The sequence below is a fragment of the Erythrolamprus reginae genome, chromosome Z, assembly GCF_031021105.1.
Source record: "Erythrolamprus reginae isolate rEryReg1 chromosome Z, rEryReg1.hap1, whole genome shotgun sequence".
Classification (NCBI taxonomy): Eukaryota; Metazoa; Chordata; class Lepidosauria; order Squamata; family Dipsadidae; genus Erythrolamprus; species Erythrolamprus reginae.
In genome coordinates, this window is record NC_091963.1 from 139,699,197 (window position 1) to 139,720,685 (window position 21,489).

General features: G+C 42.2%; 1 protein-coding gene across 1 annotated transcript in view; it reads right to left on the reverse strand.

Annotated features, from left to right (window-relative positions):
- Positions 1 to 19,310: 19,310 nt before the first annotated feature.
- Positions 19,311 to 21,489, reverse strand: part of LOC139152928 (uncharacterized) — a 45,414-nt gene continuing 43,235 nt past the window's right edge. The window contains exon 11 of the mRNA XM_070726362.1: positions 19,311 to 20,184. Within this exon, the coding sequence (XP_070582463.1) occupies positions 19,907 to 20,184 (278 nt within the window). The 3' untranslated portion in view covers positions 19,311 to 19,906. The remainder of the gene's footprint in view (positions 20,185 to 21,489) is intronic.

Consider the following 21,489-nt stretch of genomic DNA (forward strand, 5'->3'; position numbering starts at 1 on the left):
TGGAAAGGAACAATTGGCATTTTAATTTTTTCCAGATGAATGTTTATTTCATTTAGCAAGAGCCCTGGTGGTGCAGTGGTTAGGGTGCAGTACTGCAGGCTACTTCTGTGGTTCACCGGCTGCCAGCAGTTTGGCAGATCGAATCCAATCAGGCTCAAGGTTAACTTAGTCTTCCATCCTTCTGAGGTGGGTAAAATGAGGACCCAGATTGTTGGGGACAATAGGCTGATTCTGTGAACAGCTTAGAGAGGGCTGTAAAAGCACTGTGAAGAGGTATATAAATCTAAGTGCTATTGTTACCCATATCACATCTCAGACATCATCACCCTTGAAAATGTCCAAAGATATTTCACCAGAAGAGCCCTTCACTCCTCCACTCGAAACAGAATATCCTACGAAAATAGACTAACTATCCTGGGTTTTGAAAGCCTAGAACTACGGCGCCTAAAACACGATTTGAGTATTACCCACAAGATCATATGCTGCAATGTCCTACCAGTCAATGACTACTTCAGCTTCAACCGCAATAACACAAGAACACGCAACAGATTCAAACTTAATACGAACTGCGCCAAACTTGACTGTAAAAAATATGATTTCAACAATCGAGTTATCGAAGCGTGGAACTCATTACCGGACTCAATTGTGTCAACCCCTAACCCACAACACTTCTCCCTTAGACTCTCCACGATTGACCTCTCCAGGTTCCTAAGAGGCCAGTAAGGGGCGTACATAAGTGCACTGGAGTGCCTTTCGTCCCCTGTCCAATTGTCTTTCCTTTCTTTCACCTATCTTATATATTCTCTTCCTTTCATATATCCTCTCCTCTAAGTTCACTTTCACCCTCTTTTATATTTTCACATGTCTATTTTTCTTCCTATGTATTTGTGTATTGGACAAATGAATGAATAAATAAATAAAATAAATAAATAAAATATCGAGTTTGTCATGATGTTCCTTTATGAATTGGGCATTCCACTTTGGGTGAATTGTGGGAATAGTGAGATTTATTTATTTATTTATCTAATTAATTAATTAATTTGACTTCTATGCTGCCCAACCCCAAAGGACTCAGGGCGGTTTACAATAACATAAAAACAGTGCAAAGTCTCCATTCCCTCCCCACTTTGAGGCCAGACAGAGATGGTATTTGCCAGTTCTCCAAAGTACTCAAAATTTCTGCTACCAGTTCTTCAAAACCTGGTAGTACCTGCTTGATTTTACCTCTGTTTTAAAGAAAGAATAAAGAATAAATGGAGTAGAGGAAAAATTAAATTAAAAATCAGAAGGTAGAATAAAGATTCACAGCTATGATTTTTTTTCAGCATTTCGTTTATTTGTTACAAATGGTCGAGTGAATTATATTGCTATTAAAAATGGCAGGCTGAGGTAAAATTGAAGAGAGTACAACTATAAATAGAGGACACTGATTCCCACCATGGACAGATGGTTGCAGAAGCCGATGGCAGAAATAGCAAAATTCACTGCTTTGATTAAAGAAAAGAAGAATGTAGGTACCTTTCTTTCCACATGGAGACCACTTCTGAATTTTGCACTTGAGGTGGAAAAGAATGAAACTTTGATTTATGGTTTGCCCATTAGGTTGATAGATTCTTATAGAAATGGGAAGTTTATATTATTATGAAAAAACAAAAAGTTGTGGTCTGATATTAAAACCTATGACAAATCTCCCAAAAAGCACAGTCCTCAATTTACAGCACTTCATTTAGTGGCCATTCAATGTTACGATTGAAAAAAGTGAAAAAAAGCATTGAAAAAAGTGAGCTATGATCATTTTTCACAACCATTATAGCATCCCAGGACCACATGATCAAAATTCCCTTTCTGTACTGACAAACAAACTTGAAGTAAGAAAGAGTGGAGCTTTTGCCTCACAAACAGGAGGTTGTGAGTTCAATCCTAGGTAGAGACAGATGTAGGGTCTCTTGCTTGGCCTGGGATTTGCACTAGATGCCTTGCAAGGTCCCTTCCAACTCAGTTAATCTGTTATTTCTCATCTTTTCAACTTCTGAATCTCTTTGAAGCTGATTCAGTCAACACGAGACATCCAAGTTTATTGTACAAAGATACATTTACCCATTAGGTGTATTGCCTAATACTTAATTGGAACTGCCCAGAATTGGTTAGAAGATGGGCAGCTATCTAAATGTTTTAAATAAATAAACAAATCAATAAATAATCCTTCTCAGTTCACCTTTGGCTTCCTGAAAGTTCAGTGCATTTTTTTAAAAAAAAAAGAATCCGTAGCTATAATCTTCCAATAGTTAATTGTTTTTTTATTTATATCAGCTCTACCAAACAATTCTCCATCAGATATGGATTAGGGGAAAGAAAAAAGAAGAGACTAGAAAAGGCAAAAAAAACCCCGACAATAGCAATTCTTCTGATTTTATGGCTCTTACAATAATTAGCCATAATGATCTCATCTGACATCAAAGTTCTAGGAAACGGCATCATCAATATAAGTATTTCTACTGTTTATCACTACAGAGTAACTACTCCCAGCAGAGGTCGATTTCAGCAGGTTCTGACCAGTTCTCCAGAACTGGTAGCGGAAATTTTCAGTAGTTTGGAGAATCGGTAAATACCACCTTTGACTGGCCCTGCCCCCATCTATCCTCTGCCTCCCGAGTTCCAGCAGATTGGGAGGAAATGGGGATTTTGCAGTAACCCTCTCCTGGAGTAGGGAGGGAATGGAGATTTTACGGTCTCTCCACCATCACGCTCACTCCAAATCTGACCAAACATTTTTAAGAGCCTTTATTAGGACTTAGTTAGTGTGATACAGGCAGCAAAATGCTCACATTTTTCCAAACTTATTGCATCCACAGATTCACTGATGTTTTAAAATGTATTTTATATTCTGTTGTCATCCAGAGTCCTTCAGAGTCCTGAAGCCATCCATAGTCCTTCAGGAGTTGGGCGGCATAGAAATATAATCTATCAATCAACCAATCAACCAATATGCACCCTAATTTGATCCAGACTGTTTTGATTAGTATCAGATCTGTTCGGATGTCTGGACACTGGGCAGCTTTATATTTTTGAGAGACCATAGACATTTCAGAGCACCATTGGCCAATTTACATTTGTTATCTCTGGTCAACAGCTGACTGAGAGCTAGCCAACAGTTACCACTCTATTGGGACCATGCCTAAACACACATCCCTTCCTCCTATTAGTACCATTTCTTTATGTTCTGTACTTGCCAGAATGACCCAAATCCTTTGCCTTCCAAACTCCAATTCTGTTAGTTCTTCATTTCTCCTTTGCAGAACATGAGCTAGAGCAAGTACAGAACAATTCATCCCTTTAACATCCAGGAATAATTTGTTGATATTCCCAAAGAGGCATTCCATACTTTGAAACAGAATTTTCTCCATGCATATGTAGCATGGAGAAAGAGGGAGAAGGGAATAAAAGAGGGGAGTTTTTGGTGGGAAACAGGGGAGAGCAAGGGAGAGAGGATGTGTCAGTCTGAATCCATTTTAATTGGAGCCTTTGACTTGCCACACTTTACACTATTTTAATATGTATTCTTTATTGTGGAAATTTAGGAGGCTGAATTACATGAGGGCTTTCTATATGTAGCCATAACAAATTCTTTCTAGATATCCAAGGTCATCCTTTGTCTCTGCACTCCTGCACCTGAATGGAAGGAGATGGGTGGATTCTGCCAGGCTGGCAATTGAATATTGGTCAATGTGATGTACTTGGAGACAAGGACTTGAACTTTCAACTGGGTGGTGTAACCCCAGGGACTTCAGATTCAGGTTTCATCCAGATGTGCTAACGTGGCTCTGTTAATAAATTGGAACTTTAAGTAATACTTTGCCTCAGGCTCTGATTTAGTTTTGGGTGCTACTTTAAACCCTGACAGAGAGAAGGCGATAGACAGGCGGGATTTTTCTTGGAGGCAAGCCTGAAGGAGAAGGCAAGCAAGGTCCACCAGCTCTCCTGGTCTTCACCTCACTGTGAAAAAAGGTAGAGAAAGAAATATGAGGAAACATAAAGAAAAGGAGTATGAGGGAAGGTAGAGAAAGGAGTCTGAGGGAAGGTACGGAAAGGAGTGTGAGGGAAGGTAAAGAAAGAAATATGAGTAAACATAAAGAAAAGGAGTCTGAGGGAAGGTAGAGAAAGGAGTCTGAGGGAAGGTATGGAAAGGAGTGTGAGGGAAGGTAGAGAAAGAAATATGGAGGAAACATAAAGAAAAGGAGTCTGAGGGAAGGTAGAGAAAGGAGTCTGAGGGAAGGTACAGAAAGGAGTGTGAGGGAAGGTAAAGAAAGAAATATGAGGAAACATAAAGAAAAGGAGTCTGAGGGAAGGTAGAGAAAGGAGTCTGAGGGAAGGTATGGAAAGGAGTGTGAGGGAAGGTAAAGAAAGAAATATGAGTAAACATAAAGAAAAGGAGTCTGAGGGAAGGTAGAGAAAGGAGTCTGAGGGAAGGTATGGAAAGGAGTGTGAGGGAAGGTAGAGAAAGAAATATGGAGGAAACATAAAGAAAAGGAGTCTGAGGGAAGGTAGAGAAAGGAGTCTGAGGGAAGGTACGGAAAGGAGTGTGAGGGAAGGTAAAGAAAGAAATATGAGGAAACATAAAGAAAAGGAGTCTGAGGGAAGGTAGAGAAGGGAGTCTGAGGGGAGGTAGGGAAAGGAGTGTGAGGGAAGATAGAGAAAAGTGTATGAGAGAAGGTAGGGAGATGTGTGTGAAGAAAGGTTGAGAAAAGAGGAAGGGAAAAGAGAGAGACTGAGAGAAAGGGAAGAAGGCAGAGGGATCGAAAGAGTAGAGACAATGGAAGGAGAGACCAGCAAACACCAGAAAAGAATGGAGAGAGGAATAAGTGAAAGAAGGGCCATCTGATCACCCCACTCTAATATAACCTGCCTGCTGAGAGGTGGGTACCTAAGGGACCTGCTGGAATTACAACACAACAGAGTCCAGTTAATCCAGGCAAGTGGAGGTGCCTGAATGAGGACCAGAGTGGATTGGCAACTCTAACAACAGACTGTGGCAAGCAAAGGCACCTGGATGGTTGGAAAAGAGGGCCAGGGGAACCTGGACTCCAGCGATCCTTTCAGGGGAAGTGCTACACACAGTGTCATACCTCCGTTGAGGTCTGAACTGAGATGGAAGACGAACAGTGATAGAGAGCGGGAGAGCAGGAGATTCCTCTCTGGAAATATTGATCTAACCAGAGCTTATAAAACATTTGTCAGACCAATCCTAGAATACAGCTCACCTGCATGAAACTCACATTGCATATCTGATATTAACACAATTGAGAGAACCCAGAAATATTTCACAAGAAGAATCCTTTACACCTTTTCAGCACAACAAAATACTTTACTCCGCCAGACTTGAAATTCTTTGATTAAACAACTTACAACTCCATCGTCTCCATTCCGACTTAACTATAATTCATAAAATCATATACCAAAGTGTCCTTCCAGTTACTGACTACTTCACCTTCAAGTGCAACAACACACAAGCACGTCACAGATTTAAACTAAATGTCCACTAGACTGCAAAAATACGACTTCAGCAACAGAGTAATCAATGCCTGGAATGCACTCCCTGACTCTGTGGTTTCTACTCCTAACCCCCAAACCTTCTTAGATTATCTACAATTGATCTCATCGCCTTTCTAAGAGGTCAGTAAGCGGCGTGTATAAGCAGCATGTATAAGGGTCAGTAAGTCAACCGTGGGTCAGAGGAGGAACCGCTGCAGGACAGAGATGATAGCTGTTCTTTCAAAATTATGATTTAAATTGAGTTGATTTAAATCATGCCTTTTTACTACTTATTTAAATCATGATTTAGATAAATGGTCCCCAAACCTCTTCAGTCCACTGCCCCCTTGGTGCTACAAACTCATCCCCTACCCTCCTCAGGTGGGTGTGTCTTGGTGGTCAGGTGACAGGGGGGGGCATGGCCAACTTTAAGTGATGAAACTCACTTAAAAACACTCTTGCTTAGCAACCAAAATGTTAGGCTCAATTATGGTCATAAGCATAGTTCCCTCTAAGCTGAGCAGTGAGCAATCGCTCACTTAAAAATCATCATCAACTCAGAGTTTTCCAAACCTGCCCAGAAGCCGAGAGGGAAAGGGTGAGAGGGAAGGAGAGAGAGAGGAAGAGAGGAAGAGAGAGAAATAGATAGAAAAAAGAGAGGAAGGAAAAGGAAAAGAAAAAGAATGGGAGTAAGGAAGAGAGAAAGAAAATCAAAATCTAGTTTGAAACTAGCTCAACTATTTAAGTGGCATTTTGATATTGATAGAGTTGCCCTATTATGAGCTCACTGTTATAGACACACAGTACAGTATTTTATTTTGAAATTCTCTGAGGCAAAACAGGGTGGGTTTTTTATTTATTTGTTTGTTTGTTTATTTATTTATTATTTCTGTGGCGCCCAGTCCCGAAGGGACTGCCGCTCAGACACTATACTTTTCCGCCCACCCTCCCAAAAAAATTAGAGGGAACACTGGCCGTGGTGCCGAGCGCAAGTTAGCGTTCTGGCTCGTAGCCCACTGCTGGGGAAAAGCAACCTAGAACTAAGGAGCGATTTCCTAACAGGGAGAACGATTAAGCAGTGAAATAGCTTGTCTCCAGAATTTGTGGAAGCTTTTAAAAAGAGACTGGACAGTCATTGGTCTGAAATGAATCTCCTGCTTGACCTTCAAGGTCTCTCCTATTATGCTGATTTTACTCCACAAGTTGAGATGAAGTTTTTCCTAAATTGTCATCCTGACGCCCTTCAGAAGAATGGGGGAAATGGTGTGATTGGATGGCAAAACCAAATAATTTTTAACAAAATAAAAATAAAGACAGGGAAAATACTGGGGGGAGACTAGTCTGAATTGGGTTATGAAGCTGTGGTGCTTCACCTCTTCCCATTGTACTGAAATCTGCCGGCCGTGAGTTTTCCCAAATCCCAAAGAAGCCACCGAGGCATCCGCAGCAACACTGGCCGCTTCTCCTGCCTCGATTCTGGGGCTTGATCGGAGTCCCAGATTGCTGGGAACTCACCCGCCTTCAGAAGGCGGCACCCGGATAGGGTGGCAACATGGCCCTTCCCAGAGGCGGGAGAAAGGGTGACGGACACCCAGCCTCTACGGAGAGCTTCCTCCCAGCAATTATCTATTTTTATCACTGCATATCTTATATAAACACTAATTGCAAATTTGTAGAAACGTTAGGGTGGCCATTGATTCGGACCACATCTCTTCGTATCAGTCCCAAGCACCAGCAAACTCGGTTCTTTCAATAAAATGTACCATGCTAAAATGTACAAAACAGGGGCTGGAGAACGGATACTTCTAATTCGAGCGGCGACCATCATGCATTTCTTCATGTATGTAAATCTTTTTTTATTTTCCCTTCCCTCTTCTCCCGCGCGGGCTTTTTTTTCCCCCAGCGTCGTCGCGCATGTGCAAATTTGACGAATGCAAATTTAAAAGTGGGCGGAGTCCTCCCAGGCTGTAAAACGTTCCCGGGAAGGAGCCTGCGAAAGAAAGGCGGAAGCGTCATCCTGTTTTTGAAGCGGAAATTGCTGGTTAGTGGCAGGTTGGTTGCAATACACAGGTACATTCGCTCGCACGAAGCGGGAAGCTAGTGTTGCATTGGCGTCAAGAGGAGGGGAAAGTTGCAGAAAGTCTTGTTTGCAGTAAAATGAATGAGAGATGTATGAATGCTTTTAATAATTGGGGCTTTACATTTTGTATTCTTTTATTGTTGTACGCCGCCCTGAGTCCATCAGGATTAGGGCGTCCTATAAATTTAAACAAACAAACAAGCAAACTAAACCTTGTTAAGAAATGGTCCGGGTCGGGGGAGCTGTCCTTTTTATGGCTTGTTGACAATTCGGAAATAGGAGTGCCAAGAATTAAGCAAAGAAAAAAAAAACACGCTAAGGAGGTCCCTAAAAATCTGCTGCCTTGCCCGATAATATTTCCCGGTGGGTTGAGTGGTTTCAAGTGTACTAGTGGTCATTCTTTGCTTTTCTTTTTTTGCAATTTTTTTATCTTCTATTTAAATCTTTCCTTAAAAATTTTAAAAATAGTTTTTTGCAAAATTTAATCAGGATGGTTGACTCCCCTGCGGAATAGGAATCTGAATGTGGGTTTTAACCTGATGGTAATACCTATCTGATGTTCTGATAGGGATTAGAGAACAACTGAGCATGTGCAGAGGGTACAGTACAGAAAGTCCCCCATTTACAACCACCACTGAGGTCAAAATTAGCCGCCCAGAATCCTTGGACCTCCAAACACTCATTAAATGAACTGTTGTTAATTGAGGGTTACTTGTATCTCTCATGCAACTGACCAGTCATTGCTAATATTGCTAAACGTCACTTACAAGCCATAATAAAAGGGTACACTACTGATTAAAGTGGCTGGCAAACTGTTTGGGGCAGGGGTCCCCAAACCTGGCAACTTTAAGACTTGTGGACTTTAACTCCCAGAATTCTCCAGTCAGCTATGCTGGTTAGAGAATTCTGGCAGTTGAAATCCACAAGTCTTAAAAGTTACCAGGTTTGGGGACCTCTGTGTTTTGGGGGCAGTGGTAATTTTCAGGAATGTGTGTCTATGGAGATTTAATTGCACTTGCAGATTCATTTCATACTTATAAGGTGTTGTGTTTGCTGCAAAAACCTGAAATGTTTCAAAGCCACCTCTCTGATGATCCAGCATGCACACCTGTTCCTACAAAAACATCCAAAACGTAAGCGCCTAAAAGGCTTGGTTAAGTGACATTCCCCTGATTCAAATCTGCAAAACATTTTCCCGGTGGCTAAAAAAAATGCTTCTAACAACATAGAAAAAGGCACTCCTACAGAAAGATAAGAATCTTATGGTTCTCTAAAGATAGCAAGGTTATTAAGACATTCACTTTGGTTTTAGAGGCAGGAAAAACAGCTTGCAGATAGGCCTCAATCTACAATGACAGTTGAAGTCAAAATTTCTGTGACAGGCCGAAGCCATCGTTTTGAGTTAGAGACTTCGGCCTGCCACAAATAGAATAATACTGTGGGAACTGGGGAGAAATGGTTGCATGAGAGGGAAAGATACTAGCCACAACAAATTGTTTCCAGAAGATTCAAGGTCATCCTTTGTTCAGCACCAGCCAGAAGTACAAGGGAGGATCATGGACTTTGAGGCAACTGGAGTAGTCTATGTGATAATGAACTTGTGGTTGTGGGGACGAGGGAGGAACGTTAACCTGGGTGGAGAACTGTAGGAAAAGTTAGTATTAGGATGACGACAGTTTATAACCAACATGGCCCTGTTAATAAATTGGAACTTGGGAGAAAGCTGGCCAAGATTTGGACTATGATTTATTTTTCTGATATTATTGGGAACACTGACATTTTGTTGCTAAGTGAGACAGTTGTTAAGAACGTTTTGTCCCATTTTGGGATCTTTTCTGGTTTCTCTGCCAACTGCCTGGAGTTCAATCCTGGCAGGACTCAAAGTTAACTCATTTGTTAATCCTTCCTGAGGACCCAGATTATTGGGGGCAACATGATGACTTTGTAAAGTACCCAGAGAGTGCAGTAAAATACTATGTTTATAGTGTGTATGCAGCTAGTCCTCAATGTACAACAGTTCATTGAATGGCAATTCAAAGTTACAATGGCAGTGAGACAAATGACTTATTTCAAACGTACAACCTTTTCAAGTGACCCCACAATCATGTTGCTTGGCAATCGGTTCGTGTTTATTGGGACTATTGTGGGATCCCACAATCATGTGATTGCCTTTTGAGAAGCAAAATCCACAGCAAAGCCAGATTTGTTCACAGCCACCTCACTGACTTATTAACTGCAGTGAGTCACTTAACAGCTGTGGCAAAGAGATCATAAAATGAGGCAAAATACTTAAGAAATGATTTGCCTAACATCACAAATTGCAGGCTGAATTGCAGTCATAAATCAAGTGTTATTTGTATGGTAAGTGTTAAATGCTATTGTTATTGCAGCTTACCTGCAGCGCCACTTTGGGAGCTTCAGAACTGGCGATTTGGCCGCTTAGGTGTGTGTTGCGTTGCTGATCACAGAGATGAAAAGGCAACGACTACATGCCGTGTGCTATGATGCAGCGACCCCCCTGCGTTGGGAATATGCGACCGATGACAACCACTGGGAGGTATTCACACCTGAGCAGAATGAGGCCCTGAACCAAGCAACTCGGTAAGTTGGATCAGAGTTTGTTGCAGAGAAATAAATTTGCAGAAGCACACACAAATAACTGATTCAGTTGGATTCATTAACTTCTTTATTAACATAACAGCAGATGGATTTACAATACTATTAGCAGAGTAGCAACAGCTACAAGTAAAACACAAGCAGCTTCTAGTGCAGAGTGGACAGAGTACCGAGTGCGCTGAGCCACGCCCAGCCTTCTAGTTTCAGTTTTGTTTCTCTGCACAGACTCGGATGTGTTTAGCTTCCATTAGCTGATTTAGTTACTATGCCTATTCATTGGCTGACCTTGTTAACATGGTTGTCCCAGTTCATGAATATTTTTGGCTTGGAGGAGGAAGAGGAGGAATACAACAACAACAATGCAGCAACCTGTAATTGGTTGGTGAGGTTGCAATGCAAACTCTCGTGTTCCCTGCAGGGCACAGAAACGGAAAGAATGCGTAGGAGATTATGAAGTAGACCTCTGCAGGATGTCGCTTTTCAATAATAAAAGTGGTGAGAAGAACCGTGTCCGCGCAGCCGTCCGGGATCAGGAATCCTGTAAGTCGCTATTGCTAATTGTGTAGATCAGGAATGGAGCAACCTGGAGCCGCCTGTGGCTACAGCTCCCTGTCACCAGTCAGCTCCACAATTAGTAGGAGGGTTAGGACAGATAGAGGGAAAAGAACGCTGTTCTAGGAGGAGACTCTATGGTCGGGGGTGGTGGTGGTGGTGAGAGGACTTTTGCTTATCAAAAGATTGCAAAAGTCAAGGATGCTGCAACCATCATAAATATGAACCAATTGCAAAGCATCTGAATTTTGATCGCATGATCATGGGGATGGTACAAAAGTCAGGGTGTCCAGAAAACCTGGAAAACAGGAAAATCAGGGAAATATCAGGGAATTCATGAAAAAAACGGAATAAAAAACCAAACTGTATTAAAATGTTTAAAAGTCAGGGAAAAATTCCGTAAAAAAAAAAAAGGATCACGCTGCCCGGCAAAGTCAGGGGAAAATGAGCATAACTGTGGCAACAACTTGTTTCCTCACCTACTGATACTTCTCCATGGCTTAGCCATTTGGTATGAAGTCATCTACAACCGCGCTTTAAGTGGATCACAAGTTACAGGGAAATGTCAGGGAAATATCCAGGAATTTCAAAATGCTTTCCCCCTGGACACCCTAAAAGTCTACGGAGAGGGGCGGCATACAAATCTAAATAATAATAATAATAATAATAATAATAATAATAATAATAACAATAACAACAACAACAATAACAACAACAATAATAATAATAATAATAATAAAAAGTGGTACATGTGAAAAATGGCTATAAGTCACTTGTTTCAGTGTCGTAACTTTGAACGGTCTCTAACTTTGAACGATCTCATATCATAAAACCTGGCTACATGTAGACGAGAGAGACTGGCTGAGTCAGGGGAAGGAGTCAAACAGGCAATTAATCTGGAACCCCAATGTGGGCACAAGACAGTGAATACTGACATTCCTTCCTTGCTGATAAACTTTTATTTGGATAAGAGATTGGCTGTAAGACAAGCTGATTCCTCATTTGTCTTCCTTTTCAACATCTGACTGATGTATACTTGACTTCTTATATTAATTCATTTTTTTTTGTCCTGTACTTCACCCACATGGTTGCAGATTTTGTCTGGCAATGGGAAGGAGACCAGGAAAACAACTGGAGTCCATACCCTGCAGCTACCTGCTTGGATTTACAGGCTGCCAAGAACGGTCAGCGGGAACCCACAGTGGACTTGACATTTAATCGGACGCCTTACAAGCTGGACACGGCCCGCATGAGGCAGATAAACCAGCGGACTAAATTTGAACGTTGGCTAGAATGCAAACTCTCAGGTATTGGGAGTGCACGGAATTGTAGGCAGGTATCCTCTGCCTACGACTACAATGGAGCCCAACATGTACCGTATATACTTGAGTATAAGCCGACCCGAGTATAAGCCGAGGCACCAGTTTTGCCAAAAAAACCCTTGGGAAAACTTATTGACCCGAGTATAAGCCGAGGTTAGAAAATGCAGTGACTACTGGTAACTTATAAAAATGGAAACCAATAAAATTAAATTAATTGAGAAATCAGTAGATTAAATGTTTTAGAATATTTATTTTAAAGAAAACCAGTAAACTAGCTCTGTAAATTTAAAAGAGGGTAAACAAAAGCAATCTGGTAATAACAATAAAGTAAAAAGTAAAAAAAGTAGGTCATTTAGCAACCAAGCTAAAACCTATTTCTAAACCTAACCCAGGGCTCTTTAAACTTGACATTTTTAAGATTAGTGGACTTCAACTCCCAGAATTCCTGCACCAGCCATGCTACTTCAGGAGTAGGAGTTGAAGTCCACAAGGCTTAATCTTTTCAGGTTTGAAGACTCTTGCATTTTTAACCCTAACCCAGGCTCTTTAAACTTGACAGTTTTAAGACTAGTGGACTTCAACTCCCAGAATTCCTTCCCCAGCCATGCTACTTCAGGAGTAGGAGTTGAAGTCCACAAGCCTTAATCTTTTCAGGTTTGAAGACTCTTGCATTTTTAACTCTAACCCAGGGATCTTTAAACTTGACAAGTTTTTAGAAGCCTGGAGAGAGTTCATGCCCCCCCCCTAGCTTGCTGGCTGGCTCGCTGGCTGGATCTCCCTCCCACCCTGATCCTCCCTCCTCCGTATCCCTTTATTGCTCCCTGTGTTGTTCGGGGGAAGCAGATTTGCTAAAGAGATCCACTTGGGACGGCAGCAGGGAAAGTAGGAGGAGAGCCAGAATAGCCCACAGCCCTGGGGGAGGAGGAGGAAAGAGGCTGTCCTCCTCCTCCTTCTTTCCCTGCTACCGCGCCAAGTGGATATCTTTAGCAAATCTGCTTCTCTCTCCGGCTGGGGGCTTCTAAAGCCTGGAGAGAGTTCATGCTGTCCCCCCCTTAGCTTGCTGGCTGGCTGGCTGGCTGGATCTCCCTCCCACCCCTGATCCTCCCTCCTCCTCTGTCTCCCTTTATTGCCCCATGTGTTGTTCGAGGAAGCAGATTTGCTAAAGAGATCCACTTGGGACGGCAGCTGCGAAGGAAAGGGAGGAAGAGGAAAGAAAAAAAGAAGCCTCGCCTCTTTCCCTCCATGACCGCAACTGACAGGAGAAAACAAAAGAGGAGAAGAGGAAGCAGCTGACAGCATATTTATTTATCGGTATTTAAATATTTTTAAAAGAAAGAAAGCAAGTGAGGAAGTGAGAGAGACGAGTTGCAGGGCCCCGCCCCGCCGCCATTTCTATCAATGTCTCATCTGTCTCCAGTTCTTCAGGCGGCTCAGTTTTTGAAGCAATGCCTGCTGGGCTCCAGCGGGGCGCCCTCTTGTGGTGACTCCTCAGTGACCCGAGTATAAGCCGAGGTCGGGTTTTTCAGCCCATTTTTTGGTCTGAAAAACTCGGCTTATACTCGAGTATATACGGTAATAACCAAAGTGATTGGGGTAAAGTTTGCTTTTTATAAAAGTGTTGAAATAAGATAGAGTAAACCTCTGTGAGGTTAAATCAATTTAACTAACATTTTCCTTGAAGGCAAAGGCTTTCTTTATAAAATGGCCAAGCAGCAGTACAATAAATGAAATCTTTGATTTACAACCATTTATTCAATGACCATTTATAGTTATAACGTCATTGTGAGAAAGTGACTTATGACTGTTTTTCACACTTATAACTGGTACAGCATCCCCATAGTCATGTGATTAAAATTCATATGCTAACTAGCATACATTTATGACTGTTGCAGTCAGTGTTCCCTCTAATTTTTTTGGGGGGGGCGGAAAAGTATAGTGTCTGAGCGGCAGTCCCTTTGGGACTGGGCGGCACAGAAATAATAAACAAACAAACAAACAAACAAACAAACAAACAAATAAAAAACCCACCCTGTTTTGCCTCAGAGAATTTCAAAATAAAATACTGTACTGTGTGTCTATAACAGTGAGCTCATAATAGGGCAACTCTATCAATATCAAAATGCCACTTAAATAATTGAGCTAGTTTCAAACTAGATTTTGATTTTCTTTCTCTCTTCCTTACTCCCATTCTTTTTCTTCCTCTTTTCTTTCCTCTCTTTTTTCTATCTGTTTCTCTCACTTCCTCTCTTCCTCTCTCTCTCCTTCCCTCTCACTCTTTCCCTCTCGGCTTCTGGGCAGGTTTGGAAAACTCTGAGTTGATGATGATTTTTAAGTGAGCGATTGCTCACTGCTCAGCTTAGAGGGAACTATGGTTGCAATGTCCTGGCAGTCATGTGATCTTCTTTTGACAATCAAAGTCAATGGGGAAGCCAGATTCACTTAATAACCATGCAACTAACTTAACAACTGCAGTGTTTCATTTGGCAAGAAAGGGAAAATTGGGGCAAAACTGTCTTAACTGCCTTGCTTAGCAATAAAGCTATTGGCCTCAATTATAAGTCAAGTACTGCCTGTATTTGCAATTGATCGTTCCTTGTGTTATGTATTTAAATAATGCATATGTAAATATTGTAAATACAATCGAGCCTATGTGCGTGCAGCCATTTAAACTCTGCCTGCCGATTGGATAAACTGTGGGCTGGAAAACACAAACAGCTGCCAAAGCCGTGCCTCTCGAATGGAACAAAGGCTTTAAATAGGGCAGCCGGTGCACGCCAAATTCAATTCCTTTTGCAATTCGAGTATCTAACAGTTACCAGCATTGCGTTACAGCCAATTCATGAATAAAAGAAAGGATTAGGCTAAAACGAGTCTGGACTCTTATTCCAAACTTTACACCTTGCCCAATGTTAAGATGTCCTTCCTGCCTTTTGCTCTTTGACTCTAAAGACTGTTGGAGGAAAAAGGTAAAAAATATATTCATATATTTCTACGGGTGGAAAATGTAACTTCTAAAAAAATGGTGGGGAAGAACTGATAAAATATGAAAGAGAATAAGTAAACTTTTGATGGCTATACAGTGGTGTACTGACTTACCCATTCTTACCTCTGGACAGAACAAATTATATGGCCGGTGACGATTTACTAAACCAATGGCACATTCGAATATATTTTAGTCTATCATAGGACCATGTCGCTGCCCTCCTAGACGTTTGAAATGCAAGTTCCACTTCGGTGGGAATGTAACAGTGTTCTGTGCGTTGGTCCTGCTGACCACATGACTGCGAAAATATTTTCAGACAGCTCTGGCTCCCTCAGCCAAGAAATGGAGATGAGCATTGCCCAGTGGTGAATTCCATTTTTTTTTACTACCAATTCTGTGAGCGTGGTTTAGTGGCATGTCGTGGCTTGGTAACTATGGTTTGGTGCTTATGGCAGGCGAAGGATACTGCAAAATCCCCATTCCTTCCCCACTCCAGGGGCAGGATACTGCTAAATCTTCATTCCCTCCTCACTCCTGGGGGAAGGATATTGCAAAATCTCCATTCTCACCCCACTCTGGGGCCTGGCAGAGGTGGAATTTGCTGGTTCCCCAAACTAATCAAAATTTCAGCTATCAGTTCCCCAGAACCCGCCAGAGCCTGCTGGATTTCACCCCTGGCACCACCTTCTAAAGTCAGACATAGCTAGACACAGGAAATGTTTACCTTTATGGATCTGGAACCTATCCATCCCTCTAAAGCAGTGACTTTCAACCTTTTTTAAGCCGCGGCACATTTTTTACATTTACGAAACCCCGGGGCACATTGAGTGGGGCGGGGTGGGGCACTAAAAAAAGTTTGGACAAAAAAATTATCTCTCTCTCTTCCTCCCTTTTGCATTATTTCTCTCTCCCTCCCTCCTTCTCTCCCTCTTTCTCTCTCTCTCCATCCCCCTTTCTTTCTCTTCCTTTCTTTTTGCTCTCTCTCTCCCTCCCTACCTCCCTCTACGTCTTTCTCTCTCTCTCCTTCCCTCCCTCTGTTTCTCTCTCTCTCTTGCTCTCTTGCTTTCTTTTTCTTGTTCTCTTTCTCTCTCTCTTGCTTTCTCTCTCTCTCGTTCTTTCTCTCTTGCTTTCTTTCTCTCTCTCTCTCTTGCTTTCTTTCTCTCTCTCTTCCTTTCTTTCTCTCTCTGAGCTTCGCGGCACACCTGACCATGTCTCGCGGCACACTAGTGTGCCACGGCACACTGGTTGAAAAACACTGCTCTAAAGAACTATATACTAGGATTCTGCAGTCCTAAAGATTCACAGAAGGCAATGTTTACTCACGCATTATATGGGTTCTTCCCAGTTCATACTGGTTCGCCAAACTGGTAGTGACCCATTTATTAACAATAAATGTGGTAGACTCTCTACAACTTTACGTTAGTATTGTAGACAAAAAAACCACACCACCTGATGAAGTGGACAAGGCCATTGGAGCTGTGAGTTCCGCCACCTGTGTACTGGATCCGTGTCCCTCTTGGCTGGTTTCGGCCAGCAAGGAGGTGACACAGAGCTGGGTCCAGGAGATTGTCAACACTTCTTTGGGGAGGGGGTCCTTTCCGGCTCTTTACAAGGAGGCACTTGTGCGCCCCCTCAAGAAGCCTCCCCTGGACCCAGCCATTCTTAACAACTATTGTCCAGTCTCCAACCTTCCCTTTATGGTGGTGCTCCATATCCAACGGTCCTTGGAAGAAGCCGATTATCTAGGCCCTCAACAGTCAGGATTCAGGCCCGGCTACAGCACGGAAATTGCTTTGGTCACGTTGATGGATGATTTCTGGCGGGCCTAGGACAGGGGTTTATCCTCTGTCCTGGTGCTTCTTGACCCCTCAGCGGCTTTCGATACCATCGACCATGGCTTCTGCGCCGGGTGGAGGGGTTGGGAGTGGGAGGCACTGTCCTTCAGTGGTTCTCCTGCCTCTCCGGTCGGTCGCAGTCGGTGTTAGTGGGGGGTCAGAGGTCGACCTCTAGGTTGCTCCCTTGTGGGGTGCCTCAGAGGTCGGTCCTCTCCCCCCTGCTATTTAATATCTACATGAAACCGCTGGGTGAGATCCTTCAAGTGCATGGGGTGAGGCATCATCAGTACGCTGATGATACCCAGCTTTACAGCTCCACCCCATGTCCAGTCAGCGAAGCAGTGGAAGTGATATTATTATTATTATTATTATTTATTAGATTTGCATGCCACCCCTCTCAGAAGACTCGGGGCCTGGAGGCTGTTGGGGTCTGGATGGGTGTCAACAGACTCAAACTCCACCCTGATAAGACAGAGTGGCTGTGAGTTTTGCCTCCCAAGGACAATCCCATCTATCCATCCATCACCCTGGGGGGGGGGGAATTATTGACCCCCTCAGAGAGGGTTCCCAACTTGGGCGTCCTCCTCAATCCACAGCTAACGTTAGAAAACCATCTTTCAGCTGTGTTTGCCCAGGTTCGCCTGGTGCACCAGTTGCGGCCCTATTTGGAACGTGAGTCACTGCTCACAGTCATTCATGCCCTCATCACCTCATGGCTCGACTACTGTAACACTCTCTACATGGGGCTACCTTTGAAGAGTGTTCGGAAACTTCAGATCGTGCAAAATGCAGCTGCGAGAGCAATCATGGGCTTTCCTAGGTATGCCCATGTTACACCAACACTCTGCAGTCTGCATTGGCTGCCCATCAGTTTCCCATCACAATTCAAAGTGTCGGTCATGACCTATAAAGCCCTTCATGGCATCTGGCCAGAATATCTCTGAGGCCGCCTTCTGCCACACGAATCCCAGCGACCGGTTAGGTCCCACAGAGTTGGCCTTCTCCGGGTCCCGTCGACTAAACAATGTCATTTCTCTGTGGCGGCCCCTACTCTCTGGAAGCAGCTCTCCCCAGAAATTAGAATTGCCCCCACCCTCCTTGTCTTTTGTAAACTTCTTAAAACTCACCTCTGCCGCCAGGCATGGGGCAACTGAGACATCTTCCCTGGGCCTATACAGTTTTTGCATGGTATGCTTGTGGGTATGTTTTCTTTTAATAAGGGGTTTTTAATGACTTTTAATTATTAGATTTGTTATATATTGTGTTATTATTGTTGTGAGTTGCCCCGAGTCTGCAGAGAGGGGCGGCATACAAATCTAATTAATAATAATAGTAGTAGTAGTAGTAGTAGTAGTAGTAGTAGTAGTAGTAATAAATAATAGTTGTATGGGGTACTGTTTATTGTTTTCAGGTGGATTTTAGAAAAGATAACATACTGGAACAAAAATGAGGAATATCCAGAAGAATTGGATATTTGACCACCTGTAAAAAGAAACTAAATCTTTATTCTATAATGATATCCCCTCCATTTTTTTTCCTGTTGCGAGGTTGATAAAGATAAACTAAACAAACATAGGTAATCTTTTAATGGTTATTAATAATATTCAGTATTGCTTCATTCACTTCATTGGACCTCATTCAATATTTATGCTTAATCTGAGGGAAGCAGAAAATTGCAAAATCAGTATATTACATAAAAACAAGTGGGTTTAGCAGGATGAATTAGCAATGATACAATACATTCCTACATTCCTGACATGATGATGTTCCACAAACCATTTCCAGAGGATAAGATCTCCTCTTAAAATTGAATTGCATGTTTCATTATTCTTTCCCCAGCAATCTCTCCTCAAGCAATACACTATATACAGTGGAACCCCGACATAAGAGCTGCTCTACTTAAGAGCAACTTGAGATAAGAGCTGGGAGGGGAGAGATATTTTTGTTCTACTTACAAGCCCAAATTCGAGATACAAGCGCCAAGGAGCTGTCTCCTGAAGCCAAACGCTAACTTCCGCGTTCGGCTTCAGGAGACAGCTGCGAAGCGGCGCGTGTGTTTTAAAAGGTTGCAGCCGGCCTGGGGGGCTCGGGGGGGTGGGGTGCTTGCAGCTTTCTTTCTTGCTCTTTTTCTTTCTCTCTTTTACCTTCCCTTCCTCTATTTCTTCTTTTCTTTCTCCTTCCCACCTTCTTCCCTCCCTCCCTTCACTCATTCCTCTTACTCTCCCCTTTCATAAGTTTCCTTGCTTCCTTCCTCTGTTCCTGTCCCTTCCCCCTTTCTTTCTTTCTTTCTTTCTTTCTTTCTTTCTTTCTTTCTTTCTTTCTTTCTTGCTTTCTTTCTTGCTCTTTTTCTTTCTCTCTTTTACCTTCCCTTCCTCTATTTCTTCTTTTCTTTCTCCTTCCCACCTTCTTCCCTCCCTCCCTCCCTTCACTCATTCCTCTCTTACTCTCCCCTTTCATAAGTTTCCTTGCTTCCTTCCTCTGTTCCTGTCCCTTCCCTCTTTCCTTCCTTCCTTCCCACCATTCATTCACCCATTCCTCTCTTGATCGCTTAAAGCTGGTCCCTGGTGCAAAAAGGGTTGGGGACCTCTGTCCTACAGGATTGGGTGGCAGAGAAGTTGAACATATGTAAATTTAAAAGTTTAAGAAAGTTTACAAGTTAAGTGAAAGAAACTTCATTATTCATTTATATGTACATGTACATTTCTTCATTAAAAACATGTCTTTCTGCATAATTTAGACTAACTTTGTGAGTTTTTTGAGGGCTGGAACCAATTAAAATTATTTACATTAATTCCTATGGGGAAAAGTCGTTCGAGATAAGAGCTGCTCGACTTAAGAGCCCAGGTCCGGAACGAATTAAACTCGTATCTCGAGGTACCACTGTACACCCTGAAATTGTTTTTTCATTTTTCACATCAGAGGATCTGCGTGCTTCCAGTTGTCTTCCACTGAGGTCATTTCCCATCTCTCAGAATAGCTATGAAGTTGTCTAGCTGCGGAAGGTGATCAAGTATTCAGGGTAAGCATGATCATCAAAAAAGATCACAAAAATATTAGGCCTGGAAACAATGTCCACCAAACTATCGTAGTGGTCATTTCCATTTTCTTTCATTGGAGGCAAAAACATATTTTGTTTTCCACAGGCATATTCCCCAGTAAGAACTCGAGCTTGAAAAACATATTGGAGCCCTTCGGAATCTGGCTGGGCGTAGCTTGCTGATTGACCAGCAGCCACGGCAAAATAAATGCCTTGTCCGTAGAGACATTCTAGAAAAAACAAAAGAGAGCATCATATTTTTGTATAGTTACTCCACTATTTCTCACTGTTCTGAACATTTTTCTACGGTGACTACTTCAGCTTCAACCACAACAAAAGAGCACACAACAGATTTAAACTTAATATTAACCGCTCCAAAATTGACTGTAAAAAATATGACTTCAGTAACCGAGCTGTCAAAGCGTGGAACTCATTACCGGACTCCATAGTGTCATCCCCAAACCCCCAACAATTTACCCTTAGATTATCTATGGTTGACCTATCCAGATTCCTAAGAGGTCAGTAAGGGGCAAGTACAAGTGCACTAGAGTGCCTTCCATCCCCTGTCCTATTGCTCTCCTATATCTCCTATACCTTTCTTCTATTCCTATATCTCTTCTTCTATTCTTTCATTGATGTGTTCTATTACTATATCTTCTTGTCTATTCTTTCTTAGATATATTTTACTATGAGTATCTCCTCTATAACCTTCATCATGTATTTTACTATGTGTACATATATATATATATATATATATATATATATATATATATATATATATATATATATATATATATATATCCACCCACTAAAACCCTCATTGTGTATTGGACAAAATAAACAAACAAACAAACAAATATCAGCTTAGAACCTGTGGTGAGATTCACATTTTTTTTCCTACTGGTTCTGTGGGTGTGGCTTGGTGGGTGTGGCTTGGTGGGTGTGGCAAGAGAAGGATATTGCAAAATCTCCATCCTCACACCACTCTGGGGCCAGCCAGATGTGGTATTTGCTGGTTCTCAGAACTAGTCAAAATTTACGCTACCAGTTCTCCAGAACCTGGCAGAACCTGTTGAATTTCACCCTTGCTTAAAACTTAGAAAAGTCACCGGTGTCATTTCACTTATTTATTTATTTTGTACAGGTGGACTTTGGCTTATGACCACAATTGAGTCCCAAATTATCAGTTGCTAAACAAGACGTTGTCAAATGAGGGTGGTTTTTTTCACATTTTGCCACCTTTCTTGTCACGGTTGTTAGCGAATCACTGCAGTTGTTAAATTGGTAGCACAGCTGTGAAATGAATCTGTCTTCCCCATTGATTTTGCTTCTCAGAAGATCGTAAAAAGGGATCAAGTGACCCTGGGATACTGCAAACATCATAAATATGACCCAGTTGCCAAGTGTATGACTTTTGATCACGTGATCATGGTCACAAGTGTGAAAAATGGTCATAAGTCATAAGTACTGTTGTAACTTCAATGGTCACTAAGCGAACTGTTGTAAGTCAAGGACTTCCTCTCTTTGTACTTATA